Genomic DNA, 20,005 nt, shown 5'->3' on the forward strand with positions numbered 1-20,005 from the left:
TAGGTGTGATGTACCTACTATAATAAAGATGCTGAAATATAACATGGTTTTGATAAATTTTGGCTGCTTTTAATAACAAAATTCATGTAGTTGCAAATGTGTTTATCTAAAACGTGGAAATTACTGTCACTAAACGTTTACAGGGTTCTGCAGACAGGCTTGCTACCTTAAAACAAATGCCAGAAATTAGTTTGCAACAATTCAGGTTTTTAGATGTTTGTATTTGCACTCCATGATGCACTGTATTGCAGAAACAGACATGTTTCCTCAGAGACAGATCTTGGAGAATTATTGTGACTGAAAAATCCAGCTAAGACCAGCATAAACTGGTAGCTGGTTTTAAGCTGGTTTAAGATGGCAGTAGGAGGTTAAAGCTGGTCTTCCAGCCTGACCAGCTAAGTCCATCTAGACCAGTTTAAAAAGTGACCAAAACACAGCTTGACCAGTTTAAAATGTGATCAAAACACAGCCAGACCAGCTTACCACACCAGCAATTCCAGCTAAAACCAAGCTGGGAGACCATCTTAAACCTGCTCACCACCTTATGCTGGTCTTAGCTGGATTTTTCAGTAGGGACATAGACATTTTTTAATCTCTCTTCATCGTGACGTTTCGATAGAAAGCGCTAGAACTGTGGTACCGTCATTTCCGGTGGAATATTCCAGTCTAACTGTCCCTTTAAAAAAAAAATCGCTTCAAATGGTACATGCGTTGTGTTCTCTAAAGGTCAGTATTTTGGATTGTCTGCCTAAATTCTGAGTCGCTGCGCTTGTTTGCTAGAATTGGGGGTAAGTTTTAAGTTCTGAGAAACAAGGCTTTATATAGTTACATTTTATTTTAGCAATAATAGTAACTGTTAATATGCTGCTTATTTAAATTGCTTGACAGAATAAATATCGGATATCTTGTGTGACATAATAAGGGCAAGTAAGCTTGTAATCTTATTGGGTGTATCGATTAAAACGATATTTTATATGTGCTTATAATAAACATTGAATGAGCATCTTTTCCATGCCTTAAGGTAAGTGCGCGCGCGTATCAGTCTTCCACAATCATGTTTTTGCATGTGGGTCATGCAAAAGTGATGCGGAGACAACTGGATTTGCGGCTTCTGTTGTCACAGTAGAACAAATGCTTAAAGATATGAATAATATTTGATTTCGTTTCAGTCATGTGGTGCTGATTACTTTTGAAGTGTGGGCTGCATACTCGTAATGCATCCGTCATCGCGTCAAGTGCGCATTGAAATGTGTTGGTAAATTTATGGAAGTTTTTCATCGTCATGACATCTGTTTTGTCGAAATGCGTGCAGAATAACAGATTCGTCTCTAACTGGCTTATGTAACAACAGACCCCTGGTACTGAGGCAGGAGTTAACGCGCACTTAAAAGGGGGTGTGTTGGAACTTCGCGGCGCTGCGCAGATCTAACAGCGCGGTACTTTGATGTTATAGTTCGACTTGTCTGCGCAGCGCCTCGTAAATCGAATTTATTATGTTGGCTTGAGAAAGCCAACATACTGTTGTTGCACTTAAACTTATTATTATTATTATGTTGGCTTTGAAAAAGCCAATATATTGTTATTGCTATTAAACTTATATCTTATTATTCTACCCCAAAATTTCTGACACTAACTCGTCCTAGGGCTTTCAAGCTACATGCACCAAATTTTCCACAGACCTTCAGACTGGTCTGACTTAGTGTGCTATATCTTTTCTAACTGATGGGACCTTCCGAATTCCTAAACGGGGGTCTCGAACACCCCAAAATTTCCATTGACTTAACATTGAGACAAACTTTGACGGGTCATAGCTGTGAGTGAGAAACTTGTAGAAACTTGTGGCTTACCACATTTAAGGTGGCTGACAGGCTCTGTAAGAACATACATCACAATGGGGTGTAAGCTATACCCCTGGGGTGTAAGAGGCCCCCAAAATTTCCCATTGACTTATAATGGGGCAGGAAACATGCCCATATAAGGGAATAAAAGCGTCCCAGATGGAATATCTTTACTTTAGAGTGTCGTAGAGACATGGGGGTGGGCTCATTTTACTCAGTCATCCAATCAGTCTCTTAGGATCGCCCCAAAGCTATTTAGCCACGCCCCTAGCAACAATTTTGGGTACCCTAGCAACATCTCCCAGAGACTACCATTATAAAAAGCCCAGATGGATATCTTTACACCAGAGTGTCATAGAGACATAGGGGTGGGCTCATTTTACTCAGGCATCCAATCAGTCTCTTAGGATTCCTACTGAGGTATTAAACCACGCCCCTAGCAACCAATTTGAGCACCCTAGCAACATAATAAACAAAGCCTTATATCTCTGGATCTGAACATCTTAGAGACATGGGGGTTGGGTCTTTGGGTCATGTTAGCTTCATGCTAGCTCCATGCTAAGTCATACTAGCTTCATGCTAGTTTCATGCTAGCTTTATGCTAATTTCATAATAAATCTTGCTAACTTCATGCTAAATCATGCTAACTTCATGTTAAATCTTGTTAGCTGCACGCTAAATAGTGCTAGCTTAATGCTAATCATGCTAGCATCATGCTAATCATGCTAGCTTCACGTTAAATCATGCTAGCTTCATGCTAATCATGCTATTCTCATGCTAACTTCATGTTAATCATGCAAGCCTCATGCTAGCTTCATGCTAGCTTCATGCTAATCTTGCTAGTTTCATGCTAGCTTCATGCTAATCATGCTAGCATCATGCTAGCTTTATGCTAATCATGCTAGAATCATGCTAGTTTCATGCTAATCATGCTAGCATCATGCTAGCTTCATGCTAATCATGCTAGCATCATGCTAGCTTCATGCTAATCATGCTAGCATCATGCTAGCTTCATGCTAATCATGCTAGCTTCATGCTAATCATGCTAGCTTCATGCTAATCATGCTAGCTTCATGCTAGCTTCATGCTAGCTACATGCTAATCATGCTAACATCATGCTAGCTTCATGCTAATCATGCTAGCTTCATGCTAATCATGCTAGCATCATGCTAGCTTCATGCTAGCTTCATGCTAATCATGCTAGCTTCATGCTAATCATGCTAGCATCATGCTAGCTTCATGCTAATCATGCTAGCATCATGCTAGCTTCATGCTAGCTACATGCTAATCATGCTAGCATCATGCTAGCTACATGCTAATCATGCTAGCATCATGCTAGCTTCATGCTAATCATGCTAGCATCATGCTAGCTTCATGCTAATCATGCTAGCATCATGCTAGCTTCATGCTAACATCATGCTAGCTTCATGCTAATCATGCTAGCTTCATGCTAGCTACATGCTAATCATGCTAGCATCATGCTAGCTACATGCTAATCATGCTAGCTTCATGCTAATCATGCTAGCATCATGCTAGCTTCATGCTAATCATGCTAACATCATGCTAGCTTCATGCTAGCTACATACTAATCATGCTAGCATCATGCTAGCTTCATGCTAATCATGCTAGCATCATGCCAATCATGCTAGCATCATGCTAGCTTCATGCTAATCATGCTAGCTTCATGCTAGCATCATGGTAGCTTCATGCTAATCATGCTAGCATCATGGTAGCTTCATGCTAATCATGCTAGCATCATGCTAACTTCATGCTAATCATGCTAGCATCATGCTAGCTTCATGCTAATCATGCTAGCATCATGCTAGCTTCATGCTAATCATGTTAGCTTCATGCTAGCTTCATGCTAATCATGTTAGCTTCATACTTAAACATACTAACTGCCAGATAGCCTACTAAACTAAACTTCTGTCAATCCGTTTTAAACGTTCAGGCTACGCTTTTTCAAGCCAACATAAAGTTTGTCTTCAAACTTTAATATCTAGTTATTATTATTATTCTTTTTCTTCTGAGACTAAAATTTCTAACTCTAACTCGTCCTAGAGCTTTCAAGCTACAGCCATCAAACTTTGGACATACCTTCGGTCTGATCTGACTCGAGTTGCTATATCTTTTCTAACTGATGGGACCTTCCGAATTCCTAAACGGGGCGCTGAAACACCCCAAAATTTCCATTGACTTAACATTGAGACAAACTTTGACGGGTCATAGCTGCGAGTGAGAAACTTGTAGAAACTTGTGGCTTACCACATTTAAGGAGGCTGACAGGCTCTGTAAGAACATACCTCACAATGGGGTGTAAGCTGTACCCCTGGGGTGTAAGGGGCCCCCAAAATTTCCCATTGACTTATAATGGGGCAGGAAACATGCCCATAAAAGGGAATAAAAGCGTCCCAGATGGAATATCTTCACTTTAGAGTGTCTTAGAGACATGGGGGTGGGCTAATTTTACTCAAGCATCCAATCAGTCTCTTAGGATCACCCCAGAGCTATTAAGCCACGCCCCTAGCAACAATTTTGGGTACCCTAGCAACATCTCCCATAGACTACCATTATAAAAAGCACAGATGGATATCTTTGCACCAGAGTGTCATAGAGACATAGGGGTGGGCTCATTTTACTCAGGCATCCAATCAGTCTCTTGGGATTCTTATTGAGGTATTAAGCCACGCCCCTAGCAACAAAATATGAAGACCCTAGCAACATAATAAACAAAGCCTTATATCTCTGGATCTGAACATCGTAGAGACACAGGGGTTGGACCGTTTTACTTGTGGCTTGAAGTGTAATCATTATGGGATACCAATTTTCTCCCTAGCAACCAAACTTAGTACCCTAGCAACGGAATAAACAAAGCCTTATATCTCCGCATCAGAACATTGTAGAGACACGGGGGTTGGACCGTTTTACTTGTGGCTTGAAGTGTGATCATTATGGGATGCCAATTTTCTCCCTAGCAACCAAACTTAGTACCCTAGCAACGGAATAAACAAAGCCTTATATCTCCGCATCAGAACATTGTAGAGACACGGGGGTTGGACCGTTTTACTTGTGGCTTGAAGGGTGATCATTATGGGATGGCAATTTTCTCCCTAGCAACCAAACTTAGTACCCTAGCAACGCAATAAATGTTAGCTTCATGTTAGCTTCCTGCTAATCATGCTAGCTTCATGCTAATTATGCTAACATCATGCTAGCTTCATGCTAATCATACTAGCTTCATGCTAATCATGCTAACATCATGCTAGCTTCATGCTAATCATGCTAGCATCATGCTAACTTCATGCTAATCATGCTAACATCATGCTAGCTTCATGCTAATCATGCTAACATCATGCTAGCTTCATGCTAGCTTCATGCTAATTATGCTAACATCATGCTAGCTTCATGCTAATCATACTAGCTTCATGCTAATCATGCTAACATCATGCTAGCTTCATGCTAACATCATGCTAGCTTCATGCTAATCATGCTATCTTCATGCTAGCTTCATGCTAATCATGCTAGCATCATGCTAATCATGCTAACATCATGCTAGCTTCAGGCTAATCATGCTAGCATCATGTTAGCTTCATGCTAGCTTCATGCTAATCATGCTAACTTCATGCTAGCTTCATGCTAATCATGCTAACTTCATGCTAGCTTCATGCTAATCATGCTAACTTCATGCTAGCTTCATGCTAATCATGCTAGCATCATGCTAGCTTCATGCTAATCATACTAGCTTCATGCTAATCATGTTAACATCATGCTAGCTTCATGCTAATCATGCTAGCTTCATGCTAATCATGCTAGCTTCATGCTAATCATGTTAGCATCATGCTAATCATGCTAGCATCATGCTAGCTTCATGCTAATCATGCTAGCATCATGCTAATCATGCTAGCATCATACTAGCTTCATGCTAATCATGCTAGCATCATGCTAGCTTTATGCTAATCATGCTATCATCATGCTAGCCTCATGTTAAATGATGCTAGCTTCATGCTAGCTTCATGCTAAATCATGTTCGCTTCATGTTAAATCATGCTAGCTTTATCTTAAATCATGATAGCTTCATGCTAAGTTGTCAAACTCTACTCTCAGACTAGGCTTTCTCAAGCCAACATAAAGTTTGTTCCGACGAACTTTTCTATCTAGTTGTTATTATTGGACGAAGATTTTGCTTTTAATCTTTTAGTTAGTTTTGTTCACGGTTTTAAGTCCTTACTAGCAAATATAGCACAGTGTTATGTTTTAATCTTTATATATTGTGGGATAAAAACTATGCTTTACAGATGGTTTAAAACCTGTTATTGTGATGAGTTGCCTATGAAGTGTGAATGAATGTAATATTATATTACTTGTAAGTCGTCCTGATTATAATATCAGAGGACGAGACACAATTATACGTTAGGATTTATTAAAAAAGCTTGAATGCAAGAAAAATAAATGACAATAGGTCTACCATAATATTGTTCAGGTGGTAAAACAGATTTTCTTGTTGTTTTAGTTGCAGTGCTGTTTTGCTTGAAGACATTTGGAGACCACCATGATCTTCTTAACTCCATCTTCTGGTATGTAGATTTAAAATCACTCTTCTCGAATGTTGATTGTTGCTGCTTCTTTGCTTTAGATAACAGCCCGCAACGTACTGTGTAATTAAACATTAGCAGTAGTTAGAGGTATAAGGGAAAAATGTGCAAAGTTTGGATAATAAAAGGGTTATGAATCTGGAAAATTTAAAATGGATTATACTGTAAATATTTTATAACTACAGGGTACCCATTGTAATCTTACGTGGTATGTATGATTTACTATAGACAACAATCTGTGGGTAATAGGGGGAAATTATGTATTAAGTGTGTTATGATTTTATTTTAAAAACAACTTATTTTGCAGTTAATTTACCTAAAACATTAGATTTCAAATAAAAACTCATAACAATAAAGTAGGAAATTTTTGTTATACTTTGCTGCATGGCTTCTTCCTTTTGTTGGTCTTCTTTTCCATCAAGGATTCAAGTTGCATTGATTAGGGTCTTGTAAATTAAGCTGTGGGTTATGTTTTAACAAATCGTGCACCTTCTCCAGCCCATGTCGATTGCATTTAACGTTTTTTTCAGCCCCCAAAAAATGGAGAAGGAAAACAACATCGCTTTCTAGTGCGGCATGTCATGCATATGAGAAGTTTTACATATTGCATAAATTATATTTGAATACATAGGGGCTAGATGGGGCTGAAGCCACAAGGCCCGCGGGACACTGACACTGGCATTTGACACACCCACCAAACAGGAGAAAACATATCTCAAATCTTTTGACACCTTTTACCAAAACATGTTGTTCAACCATAACAAAACGTTGTGCCTGAGCTTGAACGTGCGCCAGGTCAGTCAACCAAAGCGTTTGATCAATACAGCAAGCGACTAGCTGCATTCGATTCAGATCCCTATTTTACTGGAGGTGGAGAAGGAAAACACCATAGCTTTCATTGCGCGGCATGTAATGCATATGAAAAGTTTTACATATTGCATAAATTATATTTGACTATAATGCTCAGGGCCAGATTAACGTAAGGGCTAGGTGGGGCTGAAGCCCCAGGGCCCCGCGGGATTAGGGGGCCTGTGATTGGCTGGAGGAAATGAGATTGTCAAGTCATAGGTGGTTGATTTGTGTAGAATAAAATAACAAGAAGTTATTGGAAAATGTGCCTGACTGATACAATTCACCGCCCAATCAAATTACCTCTACACTTTGCGCCATGACGTTGGGAAACGCCTCTTTTCGTTATGCTTTCATGTAGAACATCGGTAGGCCTACAAATCGCTCGCTGGAGTAGGAAAAACAAACTCGAAAGGCAGAAAAGGGATGCAAAATTCCTAAACTAACAAACTACTTTGGTTCACTTTCATCCGTGCCCGTGGAAGAGCCCAAGTGCAGCGGCAGCAGCCCACAGTTAGCTTCATCCCCCTGCGTTGTCACCGATCCGCGTGTTTTATACATCGAAGAAGGTAAGCAAGCAGGTGAAGTTAATGAGTTAAGCACTATTTGGATGGTAATTGCAGTGTTTCGCATACATTGATTTATTTGTGTTAGAAGAGTAATATTACAATAGGTACCCTGTAGTTATAAAAAACTTCCTGTATAAATAATTTGTAATTTTCCATATTCTAACCCCTTCACTTCCAAAATGTAGCACATCATTCCCTTATACCTACGGGTACATGCTGTAGAGGTACTTGTAGGTTATTACAAATAGTTTCACTGTAAATTGTTTAATTTCACAGTAAATTGCGGGCTGTATATAAAATGTTATCGAGAAAACCTGTGTTTATCATGTTTCAATATTGTGCTTTTTGTCCTTTGGTTAATTATGACGCAATAGTAAGTTTTACTTTTGTGAAGTTGTAAAAATGGGTTTGACTTCCCAAATGTAGTTGTTTATTATAGTGAACTGCATGTATGGTAGTTGCCCAGTGCCTGTTTTGCAGATTTAATCTACTATTTAGCAAAGACTGGCAATACAGTAGTCACTTTGGCTAGCTGGCTGGGTTTGTAACTGTTAGAGGTTACACAACTATTTTGAGCTTCTACACTATGTTCCTATATATGGTATTAAACTGTGTTTAAGCATATTAATATCATCATTCTGGGCTTCTGTCATGTGGAATGGAAGAAGCATGCATGCAAATAACCTTGAATTCATTGAATATAACATCAGTTATAATGAAATAACTTGCCATGCATTTGAGGTTCCTGTTGATAACTGAGACAATCAGCTTCATGTAATATGCTATTAGCAAAGGCAATACATTTTGTTTTTAATTTGGACATGTAATATGTCATTTGAACTCTACAGCTAGTTTTCTCTGAAGTTTTCACATTATGAGTTTATTATATCTTCATATCCTCTGTTTGGTTGAAACAGTACTTTTAAGAAATGAAGATACGCCACCTCCGTCAAAAATTAGATAATGTTATTGACGCCAGGTATTATACGTTCATCAAATACATTAGCTTGAAATCCAGTTAATCCTGGCCTGAGGCCATTTAGAAATACCGCTTTTTTTGCAAAATCTGTTAAATGCCACGACAAATTCTCAGCAAAGTCCTCTAAGTGCACGGAAGAAGAAATCGATGGCAGCCGGCACAGTTACAGAAGCGTGTAACAAAGCCAGGATACTACTTTCATCAACTGCTTTAATATTTTTAGTCCAATACTGATGTATTTTGTGTCAGGCATTTTGTTTTGTGTGATTGTTTGTCACACATACTCTAATATTCCATCTTTCTATCACCCCTCCAAAAAAAGATCAAAGCCATTATTTGCACATGCATAGATTTTACATAGTGGCACAGATTCGTTTTTGGTAAACAAAAAAAATGGGGTATAATTATTTTTTTTTATTAACCTAATTATGTCATTAAGTTTGAATATGATTACTTCATATGAAAAACAACATTTCCTTTCATTAAAATAAATTAAAAAACATGCATAAAGCATGTTTTCCATATCAAAAATACTTTTAATAATTAAACTTTTATTAGTTAAACAAAGACACTAATTCTACACCTCCTACAATGTTCCTATTTTGTTAATCTAAAGTAAAAAAAATTAAATTAAACATTAACTAAAGTCTGTGGTGAATTCTGTATGTTGGCATGTGCTATGTCTCATCGACTGTTTTCTTTCAGATGAAGAATCGCTTCAAAATCGACTGGCTTTGGAATCACTTCAAAGCGCAATAGTAGGAACCCTGACAACTTTTTTGATGTCTATGTAAATGCTAGGCAATACTTTGAATTTGTAGCAGTGAGCTTAATATACATATACTGAAATGCAAAGCATTTTGCATGTCTTCTTGCATGCTCCCCTCACCTTATAGAAAAGCAGGAATACAAGTTTGCCTGTTTCCCAATGCACAGTGCAGTCTTTTTGTGCAAGAAGAACGGTGGGTCTATCATGCATACAGATATGATTTTGCAAATAGCATGGGATTTATATCTCCAGTATTATAAGCTTATTACATGCTGAATGTAACATGTGTTATACTTGTGTGTCTCTAGAGCAGGGGTCCCCAACCTTTTTGTGAGCAAGGGCTACGACATTGGATAAAACAATCTGGAGGGCTACTTTTTGGATATCACCTTTTTTTGTTTCACTTGTTGACATACAAAAAAGAAGCCAAGTTAATATATAAAATATGTAATGAATAAATATTAAAATTGAGGTTATTAATAGAATGTGCTTTGGCAGGCATCTCACAGACTCTGTGCGGGCAACCTGGTGCCCGCGGGCACCATGTTGGAGACAACTGCTCTAGAGAAATGCTTACTGATTTACTCCAGTACAACGACTTCTTTGACTGCCTTCATTGAAAATCTTTGCAGCGCTTAAAAAGTAACAGTCTTCTTGGGCACACTTAAGGAAAAGCACTGGAATTTTAACAAGGTTGTCTGACTTAATTTAGTTTAAGATCATTACAGCTTCTTTTCAAAATATGCAGGACAAGACACTGCTTTAAACATGACTGCCAGTTTTTGTGGATGTGAGCAAGCGTAGCTTCTTATCCAAACCATGATTTCCATGCCTCTTTATCGACCAATCAAATGATTGCTGATCAAGCCAGTGTTCCCAGGAACATCAAAGTCAGCCTCCCTGCTGAAAAAAACAGCATCAAACCAGCATGGGAATTATGCTGGTTTGATGCTGGTTTAGCTGGTGGTCACCAGCATACCAGCACCAAAACACAACATATGCTGGTCTTGCTGGTATGAACAACATGGGATGCTGGTGCTAGTGCTGGTTTAGCTGGTGCTGATGGTGGTTTGGTGCTGGTTTAGCTGGTGTTCACTAGCAAACCAGCACCAAAACACAACATATTCTGGTCTTGCTGGTATGCTGGGTTTCCCAGCAGGGCTCTGAGAGTCACTGATGCTTCAACTGTCTTTGGGGTTGTCTGGTGTCAGTTAAGCCTTGTTCACACTGGCAGCTCAAATCTAATATTGACACACATGATTATTTATAAAGAGCCCATCCACACGGAGACTCGTTTGGATATTTATGTAAAAATATCTGCGTTTCGTCCATACGGATCCGGCATTTTGGGAACCTGAAACCGCATTTAAAAAAAGAGGATACATTACTAGGGTTGCCAACTGTCCCATATTAGCCGGGGTGTCCCCTGTTTTGGGCCTAATTTATTTGTCCCGTTTTTTGCCTGCTACCCTGATCTAACCAAAGCCTGATACAGGCTTTTTAGACTTCATGTGGTGCCACAAGAACTGAGAAGCAGATCAAACTATTATTAAACCTACTGTTGCCAAGGCATAAGAGTTATAAATTAAGACTTAATGAGGAGATAAGCTATCATTTTAACAAATGGCTTAAATTTAAGTTACACAAAACCATATCCGCACTGCTGCGACAGGTGATCATTTGTCCTGTATTTCAGAGTGAGAAGGTTGCCAACCCTACCCTAAACCCTGATTCCCTACATTGGTTTGCTAATATAGTACACTTAAATTAGTAAATGATTGAATTGATTTGGCACACGCTTCACAGTGAAATGGTAACAGCTAGCCGTTGTTTGCACATCGGATTTACACTCAGTTGCGGTGCAGTATGGGAATGAAAAAGTGAACTTGATAATATCCACTATAATATCGGACACCACTACAAATGGCGGCACCTTTTAAGGGTATAGACAGTTTCAGCAGTAACAACATAAACAAGCGGCTTTCGTGGTCAACACGTAACTTCAACATAGTTTATTTATATAACAAGCCAAATAAACACGTAGATTACCTAGGATACCAAAACATTTGTTTTTTTTTCGACAAGGTATTTGTTCAAGAGTTCAGTTTAGTAACTAGTCAGAGCATAAAAAAATTGAAACTGGAAGTTAGGACCACACATGCGTACGATGAAACGTCTATCCATGAATATCAGGCACTACCCATTTCTCAATGCCATGGAAGGATCTTGGGAAGCCAGAATTTCAAGGATGCTACTTCATCAACATCCGTCAAAGAACTGTTCCAATGTCGAGGATCCTCGGAATTTCAACCAAGGAGTGAGTCCATCTTTCGAGAAATATCTCATATGTGTATCATAGACAGTAAAAGATAAGAAATCCATAAATCGTAGCAAGCTAGCCAATGCTTGTCAGTAGCCTACTGGTTCTCAGTAGGTACTCAAGATGGCGGCATGCAAGTATCCTTGACATTGAGAAACAGGAAGATCGCACACATCAGGAAGATCGCACAGGAAGAGCGCACACATCTTAATTCTCACAAGTGCTTTCTGTGTTCTCGCAACCTTCTGAGATCGTTCTTCCAAGGATGCCTATCAAGACCGATCTCCACGAAAATGCAAGTCCGTTCTTTGTGTTCTTGGAATTGAGAAACAGCCTCAGTCATGTGACCTTTTACCTCATTCCAGTTGCATGCCGCCATCTTGAGTAGGCTACTGACAAGCATCGGCTAGCTTGCTACGATTTACGGATTTCTTATCTTTTACTGTCTATGATTCTTATGGAGACAGGAAGACAACATTTCGCACCTCGACTGTCAGGAAAAGAAACACTACTTTAAGAAAAAATCTTGGTTAGGGTGTGATGCCTACTCGATCCCTGATGCATTCTTCCAGCCGCTGTCCGCTGCTACCACTATTTTTACAACACAAAGAAGGCACAACACAACATGAAACTTCTCAAGTATCAACATGAACGTGAGCATTGAGAACATTGTTTGTGTACACAGAGTTTACTAAAAAGAAAGTTTTTCAACAACTGACTTTGGCTGTTATGGTGTCCGCTCGCCATCTTTGCCAGACGTAAATAATCCATTTCCGAATGCGAATTAATGAATGAATCTCATATAAGGCTCCTTTTTCAACTAGAAGGTCAATATTGTTTTCCACTTGCAACAAAACAACAAATTATCTGTGCATTATATATCTTTACTCTCCTCCCTTTGCAGATCGATACATCTTGACTGGCAAGATGGCGGCGAGCGGACACAAAAACAACCAAAGTCAGTTGTTCAAAGCCTTCTTTTTAGTAAACTCTGTTTACAAAAACAATGTTCTCAATGCTCGAGTTTACATGTAGAGACACAGTGATACTTCAAGCAAAGTATCGTGTTGTGTCGAGCCTTCTTAGTGTTGTAAAAATAGCAATTTTGATGCTCACAACATATTGAAGGCATACAGTAGCTTCTAGTTCTTTTGCTACCACTTCAGGTACTCAAAATGTCGGAAGACAAGTTTGAGATGTGAGTGATGTCAGCTCATATTTATGAATTTCAGACACAGACAATGTTTATGCATATGCATAAAGATCCAAGTCTTGTAGTGTATCTCTTTTGCAGAATGACAGCGCCACATGCATACATCGATTTAAGTTGCAGATTGTGTCTTCAGACGACGCCGTGTTTACAGCCTTTTTTAAAAAGAGGATAAAAGATCAGTTCTGGCTTCGTGTGGATGTGGCCTTAGCCCTATCAAAAAAATCAATGCCAAAGCTGTTCAACTGCAGTTTCTATAGGTTTTGTATTGTTACCACCAGGTGCATCTAGTTGTTGGACTAGAAAGTCATTTGCCTGTATCATTGTTATGGCATCAATGTTGACATGCCATCACAAAGATTGGATTTTTGTCTGCAGTGTGAACATGTTTTTCTGGTGGCCTGGTTGTAGGGATCTGCTGTAATGGTTGTAGATCAATATGTAATATCTGCTTTGTGAATGAATAACAACATTTAACCCCAGTGGTGATCTTTCCCAACACCTCTTTCTATTCTGTTCTGAAAACTGTATCCTTTTGTGGCATTAGCACCTTGGGTTTTCATGCATTGAGGGCTTATAATTCAAATGACCAATCATTTGAAATTATATTATTGAATTGCTTTGTTGATGGCAATGCAGTGGTGTATTTTCTTAGGAGTAGGTCTTTCTGTACATCAGTGCATAACAGATTTACGTTTGCTGTTAATAATTGAAGGCTTTAGTTACCACAGTTACATTTTCTAACTAATACAGTGTGTATATTTTATTGGACAAATATTATTACAGTTATTTTATTGCATTACAGTTGTAAAAGTATTTGTAAACATATCTACTTCCTTTCTGTTTGTTTTTTACTTGTAAATGTTCTAGAAAGGTAAAGTTAATCATTACAAACACGGTATGTTTTTATCCTGTACTTTAGAATGATAAACAGACAATTAATCATAAAGTGTAACTAGTTAACATATTTTTCTTAATCAAGCTGCTTGTAATTTCCTGGTATCCAGTTTCTTCACCCTCTTTTAGTATATTGTCACATAGGACTCTCCAAACAATGTATGGACGAAATACGAGCTGTTGTGTAATTGCTAGTATTTGTCATTGGTCCCAGGCTTTTTCCAGTATGCTAACAAACTGTTGCTGAACGAAAAAGCTAACTGGGTGCATCTGAAGGAGTTTGCCCGTAAAAATGCTGCCAATGCTCTTTCTATGGCCAACATGGTCATGGGAATGGCCTCAATTCTCTGCAGTCTCAGTGGGTAAGCACATACGTTTTTGATTAGGAAAATCATTTTATAAACTTTCAGTGTGAGAAAGATATTGATATCAACGTCTGTACAGTTATCTGACTGATAAGTAATGTGTTTTAAAGTGGAAAAAGTTTAAAATCTCAGAAATTTCACTTGACAACAAGTTTGAGCTTAAAAGTTCACCATTATGCCCCCATTGTTATTCACAGGCATCATCATGCCGCATGCTGGCTGGTTCTGATCGGTTACCTGTTGGATTTGGCAGATGGAGCCGTTGCTAGGCAACTGGATGCATGTTCTGCATTGGGTGAGTAAGAATTAGTGTCCTGGGGATAAAGTAGAACTCGAGGGACAACATTCCGATCTCTCTGATGAAGCCAATAAGGAAATTACTTAAACTGCAATTATTCGCTGACCGCTAGAGCTGGCTCCAAAAGGGAGACAATTCCCATAGCCCCCCCCCCCCCCTTTGTTAAGATGCCCAACTTTACAACAAAACATTTTAATATGTTTACAGCCTGGTACAAAAAGTGATTTTGGTCTATATAATAATAAAAATAATTCCATACATTTATATAGCGCTTTCTCAGTACTCAAAGCGCTTTACATATGAACAGGGGAATCTCCTCAACCACCACCAATGTGCAGCATCCACCTGGATGATGTGACGGCAGCCATATTGCGCCAGAACACCCACCACACACCAGCTTATTGGTGGAGAGGAGATAGAGTGATATAGCCAATTAGTATGAGGGATGATAAGTAGGCCAGTGGGCAAGTTTTGGCCAGGATGCCCGGGCACACCCCTACTCTTTATCGAAGGACATCCTGGGATTTTTAATGACCACAGATAGTCAGGACCTTGATTTAACGTCTCATCCGAAGGAGGGTGCTTTTTGACAGTATAGTGTCCCCATCACTATACTGGGCTGTTAGGACCCACACAGACAACAGGGTGAGCACCCCCTGCTGGTCTCACTAACACCACTACCAGCAGCAACCTGGTTTTCCCAGGTGGTCTCCCATCCAAGTACTGACCAGGCTCAGCCCTGCTTAGCTTCAGTGGGCAAGCTGTCTTGGGCTATAGGGTGATATGCTATAAAAATCTATATAGCTCATTTTGTCTTTCATGACAACTTTGGGGGGGGGGGTTGTAACTCATCCGTTTAAATTATATTAATTAAGAGCGTGGCCACTTGAGTGACAGGTGAACTGCCACTGCTTTTGACTACCGTCAAGCTAGGCGGGCATGGTTTCAGCAACCAACCACCTCAGCATCACCCTTTTCCCGCCTCTTTACCCATTAACGCGCGGCCAAGATGGCTTCGCCCACTATTGGCTTCAAAAAAGCTCTTTACAAACCAATAGGTGACGTCACGGACACTACTTCCATATTTTTTACAGTCTATGGTAAAACTGAGTTGAGACAGAAGTGATTCTTGACCACAGCTTAACATTGTTAACAAATATAATTTAAAGTTTTGGTTGTGTCTTAAATAAAACAAATTCAGATTTTTAACACTATAGGGTTGTTAAACATTTTCTAATGTTGTTTTCACAAATATTCACTTAAAATTTTTTATTTCCAGCATAAATATTTAAAACCTTAAGTCGAGAAGCTAACATTTTAAGTCTCATAAAAAAATTAAATCAAGTAAGTTATGCATAAAACAACTAAAAATATTTGGCAGTGGGTTAAGAAAAATTTACTTTATTACGTTTTATTAAGGTTAATTGAATTAATATTAATTTTTCTTACCGAACTGGCAAATATCTTTTTGAGATGCACCGATGTAAATATATATTTTTTTAATGATACCGATAGATGATTATTCAGACTTATATTTGCAATTCCGATAGTTTGGTGGTTATTTTAACTTGCATTATCTAAATTCTAAAGACAACATTTTCTGAATATTTTTAGTTCATATAATATTTACTTGATAAGCAAAATCACCTACACATTTTTTTTTTGCATTTTGTATACTGGAAAACAAGACAAAAATACAAAGACATTAATTTCTGAAGTGTATTAGTGCAATAATGCTATGTTGAAATTGTGCTAAACTGAGTGCAACTACCAAACATTATTTTCATTTATTTAAAAAGTTTTTGTGCAAAATCAAACAAGCAGGTCTTCTAGCGCACATATAAAACCACTTAAGTCGAAGAACATAAATAGATAGGTGTATGTGCTGATGGTCACGTCCTCCTTGTTGCCCCAAATAGCTCCAACAATGCCAAGTCACTTGTCCTCATAAGCTTTATGTCCCACATTGTTGTTCTGCATGTCCTCACAGCTAGGTGTTATTTTGATTCCAGTCCCTGTTGTGTCAACCGACAGCTATTTGGTGACGAAGCAGGCTGTAATTCAGGGGATCACTCACTGATTGTCTGTTTTGTCCCAAAGCTTTGGACCCTCTGCATATCTGACATAGCTTGCATTTTTGACCACGGTGCTGAAATTCCAGTCCACCTTTTTTTAAACCCACAGGCGGATGAAAACATGCCCCCATCTACTCTAACAACGTGCTTGTTTGTTGTGTATTGCAGGTGCAAAGTTGGATGATTTTGCTGATTTTACAACATTTGGAATAGCGACATCATTGCTTTTACGGACGCCCAGTCTGCTAGACAATATCCTGTGCATTGTCTACGTGCTGTCTGTCTTTGTGCGTCTCTGCTTTTTTTCTAGTGGTGAGGAACTTTGACCATAAAATATCTGAATCGTGCCAAACCCACACAATAGTTTTCACAACTTCATTGAATCAATCATGTAATAAAAAGAAATCATGCAAATACAATAGCATAATTGATTTAGAAGTGTGTGTGCTGTTTTCTGCTGCAGGAATTCCCTTTATGTACCGTGGTCTACCATGCATCTACTCATCTGCAATTCTAGCTTGCGTTTCCCTGCTAACTGGTGAAAATATGGCAGTACTGAGAATAATAGCAGTGGCTATGATTCTTTTCATGGTGAGCCAGAACTTCTACCCACATGACCGAGTGCTGGAGTCTCAAGCCTGGAAGAAAGTGGTCTACGTCGGAGGTAAATACTTAAAATCAAGTGAGCCAACAAAATGAGTTCACGTTTATGCATCTGGCAGATGCTTCCCAGCAAACAACAGCCATCATTTCACTTAGATCCAAATAGTCAGACTATAAGTAACCCACTTTTAGCCAAAACAAACTTGAATTTGGTTACATAACTTGCGAAGATAAACAGTGAATACAAAATGTTTGGTTTTATTTAATTTATTTTTGGGATATAAATTTTCACTCGCAGCTCAAATTTTGCCTTTTAAGTTTTAGCCTAGACTCTGTGTTTTGATGGCTATTAGATGTCTTTTAAACGCAAAAATGCTTGCTGGGTTTCATCTAAAGTATGTAATCAACTTGTGCAGCTTGTTGAAATGTAATAAAAATTATAAATATATCCCAAAAATGTACCACAACATTGGAAAACATTTTATCAGCCTGTGTGTATTCTTGGATCAAACCCATGACCTTTATACTGCTATCACAATGATGTACCAAGTGAGCTATGGGAACACCAGATAATATGCTTATAAAATATTTTATATAGTGGAACATCTTAGGTTTTCAGTTAGTGAGCAAATAAATTAAGTTGTTTTTTTCTTTCTTACTATAGGAATTGCCATGGTCTTTTGTTCCTCCTTCCCTTCAGCATGTGTTTACTACTTGTTATGGTCAGTTTCCTACATACTGTTTCCAACAGCCCTGTGGAGCTCCAAAGTGTGAAGAAGCAATGGCCTGGAAGATTTCTTCCCGACGGCTCTTCCCAACTGGAGAAGGCCTGTGCAGCTTGTTGGAATCCTACTGCTTCTTGTGATCGAATCATATCGATCATTTTAAAGTATTTTAAGTCATTTTAAATCAAACTAAATCATTTAGCTTTTGGGATGATAAACCTTTTATGCCCAGATAAACTGATGAAATCTTCCCGATCCGGGAGAGTTACGAAAACTTTGATTAGATGCTTTAATCACTATGGGAGGAAAGAGAAATGGCCTCTGCATTGCACATATATTATCGTGTGTTTAATTGATCAGAATAATAGTTTGTCAGTGGTTGACAGAGATGTAAGGATATATGGGTGGTGCTTATTTCGTCTGCACTGATCCAAAACTGAAGAAGCAAGTGGCAGGAGGGGTTTTGGCAAATTTGCTGTGGGATTTATAATTGTAGAACTGCTTCTATTTGGTGGTGGTTGTTAAGGAAGTAGATTTGAAGTTTTTTTTTTCATGTGTAATACTGATATTTTCATTTTGTGTTTACTGATTAAAACACTTATATAACACTGGTATATCTAAAACTTAAAAATAATTAAAATATATTAGCTTTTTTAAGTACATTACATTTGCATAAACTGTAATAATTAGAATTATTTATTTTTAAAAAAAGGAACGTTTAATTGTTAAAAAAAGGGATTTGCATCTTACTGATCTGTGCAGTTACGTGTAAAGGAAACTACAGTATGTCTAAGATACGGTTATCATCATGATTATTTAGTGCCTGGTTAATATTTGACCATGATAAAAAAAAACTGTATGTCTCATATTGTATTTGATAAGCCTTCAAAACAAATACCAATTAACAATGTTAGGAATGGTGGGTTTGACAAAAAAAGTTGACTTCCAACCAAAGGATTTTGTTGAAGTGTACAGTATGTGCATGTTGGCCTCTGTTTTAAGGGGTCCTGCTTTCTACAGTATCCCTAAATAATTGCTAATGTTTAGAGAGTGAAATTTCTTTTGATTTGCTATGTACACTTGGGTGTGTGGGTTTAATAGGAAAACAGAACCTTGCAATGTAACCATGTTAAGACATCACTTTGTGTTGGTTGATTTATATTAAAATTTAGTGGTGTTTTGTCTTGTGTTTTTTTAGTCTTGTCTTTTGTTTTTAGTTTGACCATTGATATTTCCAAGATAAACCTTACAGAAATTTTATTTGCATAAAAACATATACGAAGCACATGTTTCATCTTCTCTCACTAAAAATATATATTTGTCCATATATAAGACAACCAAGTCACAAATGTTAAATTGATCTAGTAATTATTAGGCTACACATTTTTTTTTTTCATTTAAAGAAAGTCCAATGAAATTGTAGATAAAAATAACATGTTCTTAGCTTTTAGCTTTGTCTTTGTCGGATTCTGTTCCCTCTCTGTTCAGTAAGAAAGCTCATACAGTATAGTCAAATGTATACTCGTAAACGATGCGCAGCCCGAACGGCGTATGACGTCAAAATATCGCGAGCGGGATTTCAAGGCCAGGCTCTTGAATCAATAGGCTTGTTTGAGATGCAGCTTGCCTTGCCTGAAATATAGGCGAGAGTAGCCGGCTGCAGTGAGGGGAGGAGTGAAAAAAGTGTAGGCAAGCCGGACGATTCATGAATCTCGCTGTGTTGTTGACTGCAAACGTCAGCAATGGAAGAGATCGCGTTCGCGTATTTTATCGCGGATTAAATAGATGCAACTGAAATACCAACAAATGCATTTATATTAAGATGTTTATAAGGAGAATCAACAAAGCTGAACTGTTCATTTTTGGAAAAGGCTTCTTAGTAAAGGTTGGGATGTAATCTAAGTCTAGACGTAATC

The 20,005-nt window shown here is 38.3% G+C and overlaps 2 protein-coding genes across 4 annotated transcripts in view; both read left to right on the top strand.

Annotated features, from left to right (window-relative positions):
• The first annotated feature begins 641 nt into the window (after positions 1-641).
• tmem269 (transmembrane protein 269) lies at positions 642-19,278 on the top strand. 3 transcript variants are annotated; one of them, XM_065285753.2, is made up of 7 exons: positions 642-726; positions 6,349-6,412; positions 14,238-14,385; positions 14,586-14,683; positions 16,930-17,073; positions 17,225-17,425; positions 18,029-19,278. In XM_065285753.2, the coding sequence occupies exons 2-7, from the start codon at positions 6,388-6,390 to the stop codon at positions 18,136-18,138; spliced, it is 726 nt and encodes a 241-aa protein (XP_065141825.1). In that variant the 5' UTR covers positions 642-726; positions 6,349-6,387; the 3' UTR covers positions 18,139-19,278. The 3 variants fall into 3 exon arrangements, with proteins under 3 accessions (XP_065141825.1, XP_065141824.1, XP_065141826.1); XM_065285752.2 differs by having other exon boundaries at positions 665-788; XM_065285754.2 differs by lacking the exons at positions 642-726; positions 6,349-6,412 and adding an exon at positions 9,608-10,289.
• Positions 665-20,005, top strand: part of LOC135775495 (transmembrane protein 269-like) — a 103,509-nt gene continuing 84,168 nt past the window's right edge. Inside the window, exons 1-2 of the mRNA XM_065285746.1 lie at positions 665-726; positions 6,349-6,412. The gene's annotated coding sequence lies outside the window, so the exon portion shown is untranslated. The remainder of the gene's footprint in view (positions 727-6,348; positions 6,413-20,005) is intronic.

Source organism: Paramisgurnus dabryanus, chromosome 21 (assembly GCF_030506205.2).
Source record: "Paramisgurnus dabryanus chromosome 21, PD_genome_1.1, whole genome shotgun sequence".
NCBI lineage: Eukaryota > Metazoa > Chordata > Actinopteri > Cypriniformes > Cobitidae > Paramisgurnus > Paramisgurnus dabryanus.